The sequence below is a fragment of the Arachis ipaensis genome, chromosome B09 (genome assembly GCF_000816755.2).
Source record: "Arachis ipaensis cultivar K30076 chromosome B09, Araip1.1, whole genome shotgun sequence".
Taxonomy (NCBI): domain Eukaryota; kingdom Viridiplantae; phylum Streptophyta; class Magnoliopsida; order Fabales; family Fabaceae; genus Arachis; species Arachis ipaensis.
Window position 1 is genome coordinate 144872261 of NC_029793.2, and position 13022 is coordinate 144885282.

The following is a 13022-nucleotide window of genomic DNA, read 5'->3' on the forward strand; positions in this document are numbered from 1 at the left end:
TGATTTTCTCCGGCGAAGTCACCGTCAAGCTATTCTTCTCCACCACGAATCTCCCCATTGACGACGGCGCCACCGACAGCAACAGAAACCCTAAAAACAGCGCCAGCGTTGATCTCCGAAGCTTCTTCATATTTTTGGGAGCACCCAGAGACGAATCCGAAACTCGGTTTTACGAGTTCTAAATTGGGATGGCGATACTACTTCTGTGATTCGATGAGTGTAAAAATTGCACCTTTATTCCCAGCTTCTGCTAAAATTAAATAAGAAAAAAAAAAGGAAAAAAGAAACTCTAGTGGAAATTATCGTCGATGCTGCTTTTTAATTTTTAGTTGTTTGAGAAGGGGACTGGAAAAAATAATAAAAAAAGCTGAGAAATTGTGGTGTGTTGGTTAATTTTGCATGCTTGATTTGAAGGGTTTGATTGTTTGTTAGGGACAAGTTATTTGTGAAGTCTCTCGCAATCTATAGAGAGAGAGACTTGGAGACTTTGGAGACTTGGAAATGGAAAACTCAAAGATTTCTTTTTCTTTTGTGTGAATTTTTATTTATATTTATATTTTTTTCCTCACTCTGTTGAGTCCACGGAGACAAAATATTACTCTTCTTAGCTATTAAGCAATTTACTAATTTGGACTCTTCAAAAATCAAAACCTTAGCTTCTTGCCCAATTCAAACTCATTTTAGAAAATTTTAATTAAAAAAAAATTATTATAAACCGTCTTGTTGATTTACAATATTATCTATCCGGATTGAAATGCGTTCCTGGTAAATCGGTTTCTCAAGTTGAATAAGATAGAATTACCAAAAGTGACTAAACACAATAATCAATACTCAAATACAGATGATTACGAAGGAAAATATATTGGCGATAAGATAATTGGTATTGAATACACTTAATTTTTTGTATAAAAATGTCATGCGAAAAAAAAAAATCAATTACTTTATATTTAAATATAAATATAAATATATAAGTTATTTAATTTAATTTTAATATGTATTTTATATTTAAATAATTAAATATATATTTTTAATTTATAACTAATTTTTAATACAAACATGAATTTGCTATCCGCTTTATTAAATTACTCTTCTACCTTATCCCATGACAATAATAAAAAAATCTCGTTATCCACAAATTCAACCCAACAGAATACATAAATTCAATGATAATTTTAGTATTTATTATCTTATCTTTATGTTATTTTCTTATCTTATCTCATCTTTACTTTATCTTTCGTAGGCAATGCTTTATATATATATTTAGTTTTATCTTTGTAATACAATTCAATTCAATCAATCAAAAAATACAAAGTATAATATTCTTCTTCTCTTCTTATTCTTTCACAATTTTATCATGGTATCAGAGTTTTGGTATCCTCCTTAAAAAAGATACATAAGCTATCATCTTTTCGATAAAAAATCACCCTACTTTTTTTTAACCTCCTCCCACAATAAATAATCAATTTACTTTGAATTAATATATTGAGCTTGGCTCATTAAACATTTTTATTTTACAAAAATTCTATCATGTAATCTTATAATATTTTAATAAAAAGGTTAAAGGTTCGAATTTTATTTTAAATATTAAAATATTGTATAACTAATTTTTTTCTCCTAAAACAAATGACTTACAAAAAAAATCAATACCTTAACACTTGCTTCTTTCTTGTCAAGTCTAAAAAAACAAACACACACTTATGAAGAAAGTATAATTAGGAATTTAGGATGGATGAATTAAGTTTTAACTAAAAAAATAATGATCTAGTAATAGAACTAAGATTCGGTTGTGTTCAAATATATTTTTAATTCTCAAATTATAATTTGCAAGGTAGAAAGTACAATCTCATTGAATCCAATAGACTATACACTGCATCAATCTCATTAATCCGGGGGGTTGATGTTTGTCTGAGAATAAAACAGATATGCATAGTTAGCTGCACATTAGGTGAACCATAATAATTAATAAACTGAATCATACACATAATAATAAAGTATAACTAAATCACTAACTGAACCATATCTATTATTCCTCACATGACTTTTACTAAATTTTTATGTGAAATATAAAATATATTACAAAAATAAAATAATACACATATTTATATATAAATATATCATAATTAATTTAGTAAGTGAATTTTTTATGTATATAATATTTTTTGTGTCTTTTTATAAAAAAGCTCAACCATAATAATTATAAGGTGGATACTACCATAAAGATTTTATTATTGTCTTCATATGAAGATGCTTCTTTTTTACCATTAGATGATAAAATGTATGGTTTGATTTTGATGTGTTACAAAAATGTTATTTTTTTTAAAGTGTGGCTAAACAAACAAAATACATTTTTAATACAAGAATCTTCATAAAAAAATGTTTTTAGCCTCTTCATTTGAGTAGTTACCTAATTATAAAGTGTTCTTCACGTGCAAGATTTTTATAATAATAAAAATATATATAAATATTTATTATTTTGAATATCTTATGTAGTTGAAAAAGTAATAAGAAATCTAACACTGGATAATTATATTATTCTTTAGCATTTCAATGCATTATCATATGTAGGTTCAAATGAAAACGTGTACCAACCAATCACGAGTTGACAAGTGTTTGGAGAAACCTCACGTGGACCAATTAAGATGGCAACAATAACGCTTTAAATTTTAATTGCTCAATACTTAAAAACAAAATGAGAAGCTGCTACACAAATTTGTAATTAACAAACTATGATTTATCATACTAAGATTCTCCTGGCAACCGTGAATCATGGAGATGTTCAGCTTCCATCATCCATGGCTCATGGCTGCTAGGGTGAGGGCTCATATTTATAAAGAAATAAGAAAACTTAAATTTATTGGAAAATGTATAATTGTGTGTGTGTGTGAACATCAGATATTGATTTCTCTGTAAGCTATGTGAAAATTGGTTGTCCGGATTGAAGATAAGAAAGCTGAATTAAATTAAATAATGTTTTTGGCCTTTTAGTACTCTATAAATATTGAAAGTGACATATTGTAAATGTACCACAATTTAAAGTAATATATTTATTTCTTAACAAAAAAAGAATTTAGATGATAATGTATTAATGTGAAAAGGAATTCCTTTTCTTTCTTTAGTTTTTCTTCACAAGTGGATCTCTTTTTTTTCTTTCTTTCTTGTGGTTTTCGTCTACCTTTGGGGCTTCAAATTGGAAAATGATTAATAAGCGTTTTGGGTATGGATTGGACCATCAAGTTTTTTGAATCAACCAAACTTTACAAATACATGTAGTTGACGAGTCCAACCAAAATAGTAAGAGAAGAGAGAATTTGATAACAAAAGAGGTAATTGGGCCTTGGCCCAGTCATGTTATCAAAAACAAAATAACCAGGATGGAGTGAGAGAGAAACATTGCTGTAGGGGTGGCAAAGGAGCGGGTAGAGGCGGATTTTCTTCTATCCGACTCTATTCCGCCCTATAATAACTCGCATAAAATATGTCTCGTTTCTATTCGTGGTTAATAAAGAATTGAACCATAACGCGCCTCCACGGGTACCCACTCCGCCACTACTTGTCCCTATAATTATTAAAATAAATTTCAAAATTTATATAACCACCATTACATATATAACATAAATTAAAGTAAAATTTTAAATATGATACAATATTATTAATTATTTTACTAATTATTTTACATATATTACATATATTATATATATTTCGGGGCGGATATTACCTAAATCCTAAGAACCCGCGGGTTTAGATGGTGTTGTCACCCCTACATTGTTCTCTCAATATCAAGTGTTAACAAAGAATTTTCGTAACCAACGAGTTGATCGAGTGATCAGCTCACTCATCCGATTAAACGAGTATTGAAACTTTCGAAGGAGGAAGTACGATGAGCCAATATAATTAGTCTACAATGTGACAATGAGGGTATTTTTTAAATTAACATTAAATGATAATTAAATTAATTAATTATAAAATTATTTCCAATTTTAAATATAAAGCAAATAAGGTATAAGGATTCCAAACAGTCACGAACACCTCCAACCGATCTCCCTCACCCTCTCTCTCCTCTCTATCCTCTCTCATCTGTTGCGCTGCAACAGACACCGGCCGCCGTAGCCCTCAACATCCACCGCCGCGGCGCAGCGTGACCTGAAGCCTTCATTAACGTCGATCAGAACTGCAGCGCCCAACCTCCTTCGCGCGTCTCCCCCCTGCTGGCAGCAGCTGCTTCGGTCAGCCCCGGTCCTGCACCGCTCACCCATTGCGCACGCTCATCTTTCGGCGCCGGTCTGTCTCCGCGTCAGTAACCTGCACGGTGTGCGCGCCTCGCGTCCGCCTGGCTCCTGCCTCCTTCATCAGCCAGTTGAAGGCGTGACTGTTTGGACGGGTCACGGTCGCATTGGTGTTACGGCCCCCTCACACCTACTGTCGTCGTCTTCTCCTCATCTGTTCAAACATTTTTTTTTTATTTTCATTTTATGGTTATATCAAATCATAAGACTCATGGTTCAAATTATATTTTTTTTTTAATAAAATTAAATTATTGGAGGATCATAGTTGCTTTTTCTGTTTATTCATCTCCTTCTTCTTCTATTTTAATAGTTAATTTAGGATGGTCATTTTAGTAGGTATGCGGATATTTATTTTAAATTTTATGTAGATGATTATTTTGACTTGATTGGGTTTAGTTATATATAATTAAAATATGTTGGATGTTCAATTCATTAAGTAAGCAGATGATTATTTTTATTCTTAAGTGGATGATTATTTTTACTAAGGGTGAGTGATGTGTGGCAAGCCAAGTAGCGAAAGTGAAGTGGGATGATTATTGATGAAGGTGGGGTGGCCGCCGGTTGAAAAAGAAGAGGATATTGAAGTGAAATGTTTTGGTAAATTAAAATTTTGAATGATTATTTTTTTAAAATAATTAATTAAATTTTTTAAAATTTGAAATTTAAAATTGAAAAATTTAAAATTTAAAATTTGATGTGAAATAACTGAATCAAAATTTTTGAATTTAAGATAATCTATGAAATAGTTTTTATTATTTATCCCTATTGGGCTAAATAACTAATCAATTGTACATATTGTCAAGATTTTTCATTGTCTCCCTAACGAGATTCCTTCTAAAATTATCTATACTCCTTACAATTTTCTCATTAATTAAGGACACAATATCAGAGAGTTGAGTTGGACTATGAAACCAAGTACTGCCAAAATATCAAATTTTACATGGTATGGTTGAGTAATCAAAGATATACAATGCCTCAATAATAATTTTCATGCATAAAACTTATAAGTGTCTTTCATGGTGTTACATTTTCCATATAGTAGCGTGCACTTTTATGAGCTAATGTGTCTTCAAAGGCACCCTTACCCTTTCTCTTTCTCTTCCCAGGCCACCTTCATCCATCCATCTCACATCACCATTTCCCAACAGTGTCACACTCCCACTGGCTTTCTTATAATTAATTACCTTATCATATTTAGTAACGTTATATATCAACAGTTATCATTAAATAAACTCTAAACTTATATTAGTAAGTTTATATGTGCTGGACCATGTGGCTAGTGGTGCCATGCTATAAATGGAAGAACCAAAGCTGCTTTTGTTTCATTTAAGCATCCTATAATCATTATATATCTCAATCCACAAGCAACCTGCAACCACACTATAATCTGTTATATATAAATCAAACCAGAGAGATCACAAACATAACATAAAGAAATTCCATAAAGACCATGAAGAATAAACTAGTATTGTTGTCATTATCTTTTTGCCTTTGTGTTGTGGTAGTTCCAATTAGGAGCCAAAAGCATGCATGTGACAAAGGCTTTTCTCAAAGAAGCAAATTCCCATTTTGTAACACTTCATTAACATATGAGATTAGAGCCAAAGACTTGGTTTCACGGCTAACACTTGAAGAAAAGGCAGAGCAATTAGTGAACCCTTCAAGCGGTGTGTCAAGGCTAGGTGTCCCTGCATATGAATGGTGGTCAGAGGCACTTCATGGTGTATCAAACTTGGGTCCAGGGACACGCTTTGACAAAAGGGTCCCTGGTGCCACAAGCTTCCCAGCAGTGATTCTATCAGCTGCAAGCTTCAATGCAACACTTTGGTACAACATGGGACAAGTTGTGTCTACTGAGGCCAGAGCCATGTACAATGTGGACTTGGCTGGTCTCACTTTCTGGAGTCCTAATGTCAATGTATTTCGCGATCCAAGGTGGGGTCGCGGCCAAGAAACTCCCGGAGAGGACCCTCTTGTTGTGTCTAGATATGCTGTCAAGTATGTCAAGGGATTACAAGAAGTGCCTGATGAAGCTAGTTCCAAAGCTGATCGCCTTAAGGTCTCAAGTTGTTGTAAGCATTACACTGCTTATGATCTTGATAACTGGAAAGGCATTGATCGCTTCCATTTTGATGCTAAGGTAAAGATTTACAAATTTAGTGCATGATCATTATCATATGAAGATTGTAATGTATAAATTGATTGTATATTTCAGGTGACAAAGCAAGACTTGGAGGACACGTATCAGCCTCCATTTAAGAGCTGTGTGGTGGAAGGTCATGTTAGTAGTGTCATGTGTTCTTACAATAGGGTCAATGGAGTTCCCACTTGTGCTGATCCAAACCTGCTCAAAGGGGTAGTAAGAGGCCAATGGGGTTTAGACGGGTTTGTCATTTATGAAATAAAATGCAGTTATTTTCAATTCTTTTCTTTTTAGTTTTTATATGAGACAATGAAGTGAAGCTTAGCTCACTGATGTTGTACTTTACATGCAGATATATTGTTTCAGATTGTGATTCAATTGAAGTATATTATGATGCAATTCACTACACTGCAACACCTGAAGATGCTGTGGCTCTTGCACTGAAAGCAGGTAAATATCATCACTCATGTTAACACCAACAAAAAGATTCTACAATTTTTCTGACAAGGAAGAAAAACCATACCATTAACATGCAGGTTTAAATATGAATTGTGGGGACTTTCTAAAAAAATACACGCCAAATGCAGTGAAGTTGGAGAAGGTAGATGTATCTGTTGTAGACCAAGCACTGGTGTACAATTACATAGTTCTAATGAGATTAGGCTTCTTTGATGACCCCAAATCACTTCCATTTGCAAATCTTGGACCATCTGATGTATGCACTCAAGAGAATCAGCAATTAGCCTTAGATGCTGCAAAGCAAGGAATAGTTTTGCTTGAAAATAGTGGATCTCTTCCCTTATCAAAAACCAAGATAAAGAAACTGGCTGTGATTGGTCCAAATGCCAATGCAACCACAGTTATGATTAGCAACTATGCTGGAATACCTTGCCGCTACACTAGTCCATTGCAAGGACTAGAGAAGTACATTTCTTCTGTGAGTTATGCACCTGGCTGCAGCAATGTTAAGTGCAGCACTCAGAGCCTTTTCGGAGCAGCAACTAAGGCAGCATCAGGTGCTGATGCAGTTGTGGTGGTTGTGGGATTAGACCAGTCCATTGAAGCAGAAGGCCTTGACAGAGAGAACTTGACACTACCTGGATTTCAAGAGAAGCTTGTTAAGGATGTTGCTCAAGCTACAAAAGGAACATTGATTTTGGTGATCATGGCAGCTGGCCCAGTTGATATTTCTTTCACTAAGAGTGTCAGCAACGTAGGAGGAATATTATGGGTTGGATATCCTGGTCAAGCTGGTGGAGATGCCATAGCTCAAGTAATATTTGGAGACTACAACCCAGGTAATGTTTTTTCTGTCATTAGACCATAGATTATGTCAACCAAGCTTTAGAAAGAAACTAACTTTGAAGTATTTATATTATTTTTAAGGTGGTAGGTCCCCTTATACATGGTACCCAGAATCTTATGTTGATCAAGTACCAATGACTGACATGAACATGAGAGCCAATAGAAGCAGGAACTACCCTGGAAGAACCTACAGGTTCTACAATGGAAGCACTCTCTATGAATTCGGACATGGATTAAGTTACTCCACATTCACCACCTATGTAGCATCAGCTCCCAACACCATAGTGATCAAGAACTCATCATCCATTCATTCAAAACTTGAGTTCCTCACCGATGTTCAAGCAATTGATGTTTCCACCATAAGTTGCCTTGACTTAACATTCTTGCTTGTGATTGGTGTGAAGAACAATGGACCCTTTGATGGATCTCATGTGGTGCTAGTGTTTTGGAAGCCAGCAATGACCGAGCCTGTGCCTGGTGCTCCAATTATGCAGCTGATAGGATTTGAAAGGGTGCAAGTTAAGGTTGGGATGACAGAATTTGTAACGGTGAAAATAGATTTATGTGAAGAATTATCAGTAGTGGATGATGATGGTAAGAGAAATCTGATCACTGGACAGAACACTATTGTGGTTGGTTCTTCCAGTGATAACCAAGTCACACATAACATTGATTTTAAGCTTTCAGAGATTGTGGATGGAGAACACTTCATGTCTCAGTGATACCTCTGCTGGGAAATAGCCATAACATAATAACACTATCTATCCATTATTATGGAAGTGATGAGTTTAATTACATTTTGATAAGTACAATAGAAATTTTTTTTGTGTTTAGTTCACTTTTACTTTGATACCTAAACAAAATATTCAGATATTTTGATGTATTTGATATGATATTAAATATTTATATTTATATAAAATAAGTTGATACAAAACTAATTACTAGAAAAATAGATAAACATAATCGCTAGAAGAAGGGCTTGAACCTTCGACCTTGTGGTTAACAGCCACACGCTCTAACCAACTGAGCTACTCCAGCTTGATGGTTAAATTTAAAAATCAAAACATACTACTATTAAATTTCTATATTTCTAAATCTTTTGGTCAGTTTAGTGCACATCTAACCGGGTGTTATTCGTGTTTCCATTCGTTGACAAATGTTAACTATACCATAATGCTGTCATTAAATTCACTAATTAATTAGTTCCATATGGATAATGGATGTCACTGAATTGATGAATGAATTCACACAATCACTAATTTTGTGGTTCCATGAATTATAAGAAAAAAACAAAGTCCTGTGGATATTCAGTATTCACTACGCGCAATAACACAGCCGCCGAAGCAAGGAATATCTAATCCCTATTGGTCAAAACTATATCCAGATAAGACCATATCCATCCATATATTATTAGGTGACTACTCTAATAAAAATTTTATAATTTTTATCATGTGAAAATATTTTATTTTGACTATTGAATAATAAGTTGTAGAGTTTAATTTTTATATATTATAAAAATGTTATATTTATTTAAAGTGTGACTAAATGAAAAAGTTATACTTTTTAAACAAAAATTATCATAAGAAAATATTTTTGACATCTTTATTGAAGCAGTTGCCACCATATCATTATTATATAAGATACAAAGAACACATGACAAGCGAAGCAAAAGTCAAAGTCAGAGTTATCATACTCGAGCATTGCAGTTCCATTTCCAATTGCCGAGTTAAATTATTCAAAGCCTTACCAACTTTTCCCTTTATTGCAAGCAAAATTGTTTAAAAACACCATACATGCATTAATCTTTTACTTCTCTAACTAATAATAAAATATCACACGTTATTAATGACTATATTCTAATGTCAAAGTGACCTTACAAGTCAATGAAATTATTCCATCCCATTCATTTGTGGCACTGGTGGAAATTTCTTAGTACCTTTCATAGCACACCAATTTTGTTGCAGTATAAATACATTTCCTCCTTAGAAACCTTCAGCAATACAAACCAAATTAAAGAACAAAAATTCATCTGCTGTTCAAGATTGTCAAAGGCTGTTATTAGTTGTGACTTGTGAGGGAAAGAATGGAAGGTTTGATTCCATATCTTTATCAAGCGATAAAGAAGCACCAAAATAATCACCATCATGATCACCACCACCACCACCATGGAATGAAGAGGAGCTTGTCCCATTCCGAGAGCTCAAACCGGAGCTACCATTTGCTCTTGGGGTCAGACTCCTTCACTGGATCATCTCACAGGAGAACAAGGTCTGAGTCTCACCCTCCCAACAATAATACTACAGCTGAAGGTGTTGATAGCTTCTTGGTCAGTCCCAGAGGCCCTTTCGCTGTTGCTCCTCCTCCTCCAAATGCTGCCACAACTAGTGCTAAATCTTTTGCTGCAAAAGTCTAATTGATGCAAAATGGAAGATGTTCAATATTTTTTATTTATCTTATCCCAGCCACTTTTAGATATTATTGTTTATCTCCTTTTCTGGTATTTACATAATTCATTTGTTTAAGATGATGGGTGAGTATCATTATTTGTCATCTAATTGTGTATACATCTGCTCTTGAAGACTGATTCTTAGAGTATCAACTGTAATGAACACGACTAGCTTTGGATTCATTATTTATTTAACTCCTTTTTGATTCCCAGATATAAATTGATTAGTTACTCTGAATACCTCATTTACTGGTGAAATAAAAGAACTTTCTTTTCAGTTTTCATATTGTCAAGAATAAAAAATAAAAAGTTAAAAGTGAAATACTATTCAACAATGAAAGTTCTCTAGGTTGGTAGGAATAAAAAATTCAAAGATGGAAAATAGCCGTTTCATTAATGGTTTGGTTCTACTATAAAACTTCCGATACCTTTACTGGCTTACTAAATACTTCTTAGTTGGTGGCATACTCTCCTGGGTTAGTAAACTTTAACAGACATGCATAAAATTCACCAAAAGGACTAAACTCTCAACATGTAATTTATAAAACGTAATCAGCAAATGTTGCAAAGTCATCTTTTGACATTGTTCGACAAAACACGAAATAAACTATGATTTCCAAGAAAACAATCATTACAGCTTATCAAATACTGGCTATTTTTTCAGATATCATGAAGCCAAGAGTGCTTCCAGCTTTGCAATCTGGTCATCATCGTTCTTTGGCGTAGGGTCCTTATTAACCTCTTGATACAAATCGTGTTTCCACTTCTCTGCTCGGGTCTTGGCTGGTTGATAACCCTGTCTTCCATGGAATCTATCTCTTCCCCTGTAATTACCATTGCCTCCATTGGCCCCATACCTAACTCTTGATGAAAAGCCATCCCTCCTAGCTTCAGTCCTGTTTGGTAATCTGTCATCTGCATTTTGCTTCTCAGGTCTATCCATATGGTTAGGGTTGCTGCTTTTTTCTTCCTTCCTTTCATTCCTTTCTGAAGACTGGTCAGTATGGATAGCCTTTACCACCATCCTTGTTGCTGGATTAACTTCTCCTGAATCCACTGGAATCTTCTTCTCCCTAAATGCTGGCCTTCTCCTCGTAGTAGTAGGTTGCTCATCTTTCCTCTCAGAAAAACCACCCCGTCGCTGGAAACTGTCATCCAATTTAGTATGTGATTTCTCATCTCTTGGCTCTCTACTATGACCTGTCTCCACCTTTTCATTATACTCTCTGTTTTGAGAAGAGATTTTTCCTGCATGAATATCTGGTGTCAATATCCATACACAACAAACCAAACGGTTAATATATATCCAAAAGTATTTAAAGAAGGACGGAAACTCACCACCAGCTTCCCTACGATCAGCATTTCGACCAACCTGCCCAGCATTACCACGTTCATCATGCTGTTATAAAACATGCATAGGCAAGCCTAAGATGGTTACATGAGAGGGCACTTGAAAGCATGGGGCTGAACAAGAATCCCGCTACATCACACCCGAAAAATAGTTTGGATAAACTGAATAAACAATCAAGCATGTAAAATGATTTTAAATCCGCAGCTGAAAAACAATTTCCAGGTCATCTTGAAAATGATCATTAAGGCATTGCTTTCAGCCCAAGATGATGAATATGCAACTTCTTACAAATCAACGTCTGTGAGAACAATTTTCAGCAATTCTAGGAGAGGAATCGCTTTTATACAGCTTGGACGGTCAACTAGGCAAGTACAAACTATTAGTATCCTAAAACCAGAATTCAGTCACGACCGTTGTTAACATTTATATGATACAGGTCTACTGGAACAACTTAGTTCACATGTAAACAAGCAATGCTCCTACATTTACTCAATTCTAGAATAATAATAATAATAAAAAAACTAAAAAACAATTACTTTGTAGCTTTTACTACACCTGATAATAAGAGTGGGATCTTGGAGGTTGAGTAGGATCAGATGAATGCTTGGATGGTTCATTATGATCATTTGATTTCTTGTCAGCAACATCTTTGTTAACTTCCTTAGAACGATTTGGCAAATTGGGTCTTTGGTCCCGATCCGTATGGTCTCCTCCATTTGTTGCTACTCTGTCCTTCTCTCTCTCCCTCTCTCTTTCTCTTTCTTGTCTTCCATCCCTTCTATATCTCTTGGGACTAAAAATAGCATCACACATCATCTCACTTTTACCAGCGCCTTTGCTTGAATTTTACAGATATAATTTTTTTTTTAAAAAGCGTCTTTGTGTTTTTCGTTAAACTTTCCAAAATTTCTGAGAATAAGCATTTGATCGTAAACTATGCTAATCCAAACATGATACCAGAGTGAATTTAAACTAACCCTAGTTTGAACAGAAAATGATGCGATTACAAAATATAAAAGTAGACATTAAGAAAAAGAGCGATTAGGAACCTGAATTAAGGATAATGCGTTAGCATACCTGGATTCTGAATCGAACTTAGAATGGTGGCGCTTCGAATCAGAGTCTCGACGAGACATGAGATTTTGTAGTGTTCAACGATCCTGAGCTAGTTTTAGTTTTAGGGCTAAGCTTCTCTTTGTGTGCCACTTCATGCTATCCATTCTCACATGCGGCGGATTCTACCCAATGCCTCTTTCAACATTACACACCAGCCGCACGATCCTCATCTTTCATCTTGTTCGTATGTGTCATGAAAATAAGGTTAAATTTAGGTGAAAACTAAGCTGTAGTCAACTTCACGTGAAGTTAATAGCTGAGAACCGTTAAATAAAAATTTAGTCAAATTAGTCAAACCATCTAACGATTCTCAGCTATCAACTTCACATGAAGTCGACTGCACCTGAGTTTCCACCTTAAATTTACTATCCTCACTAA

The 13022-nt window shown here is 34.4% G+C and overlaps 3 protein-coding genes and 1 non-coding gene across 7 annotated transcripts in view; 1 reads left to right on the forward strand and 3 right to left on the reverse strand.

Annotated features, from left to right (window-relative positions):
* LOC107617768 (vacuolar-sorting receptor 1) overlaps window positions 1–538 on the reverse strand; it is a gene marked incomplete in the record, with an annotated part of 4314 nt that extends 3776 nt beyond the window's left edge. Inside the window, 1 exon segment of the mRNA XM_016319625.2 lies at window positions 1–538. Coding sequence (XP_016175111.1) covers window positions 1–130 — 130 coding nt within the window.
* Window positions 5696–8564, forward strand: LOC107619090 (probable beta-D-xylosidase 5). The gene is made up of 5 exons (XM_016321306.2): window positions 5696–6423; window positions 6499–6668; window positions 6779–6876; window positions 6963–7724; window positions 7813–8564. Exons 1-5 carry the CDS (start codon window positions 5734–5736, stop codon window positions 8451–8453), a joined length of 2361 nt encoding a protein of 786 aa, XP_016176792.1. The 5' UTR covers window positions 5696–5733; the 3' UTR covers window positions 8454–8564.
* Window positions 8696–8769, reverse strand: TRNAN-GUU. Its single transcript has one exon. It is a non-coding gene; the product is annotated as a tRNA-Asn (tRNA).
* On the reverse strand, window positions 10685–12803 carry LOC107618684 (splicing regulatory glutamine/lysine-rich protein 1). 4 transcript variants are annotated; one of them, XM_016320813.2, is made up of 4 exons: window positions 12606–12803; window positions 12084–12321; window positions 11516–11549; window positions 10685–11425 (listed from the first exon to the last, which is right to left on the reverse strand). In XM_016320813.2, exons 1-4 carry the CDS (start codon window positions 12662–12664, stop codon window positions 10845–10847), a joined length of 912 nt encoding a protein of 303 aa, XP_016176299.1. In that variant the 5' UTR covers window positions 12665–12803; the 3' UTR covers window positions 10685–10844. The 4 variants fall into 4 exon arrangements, with proteins under 4 accessions (XP_016176299.1, XP_016176298.1, XP_020966820.1 ...); XM_016320812.2 differs by having other exon boundaries at window positions 11516–11576; XM_021111161.1 differs by having other exon boundaries at window positions 12084–12366; window positions 12606–12793.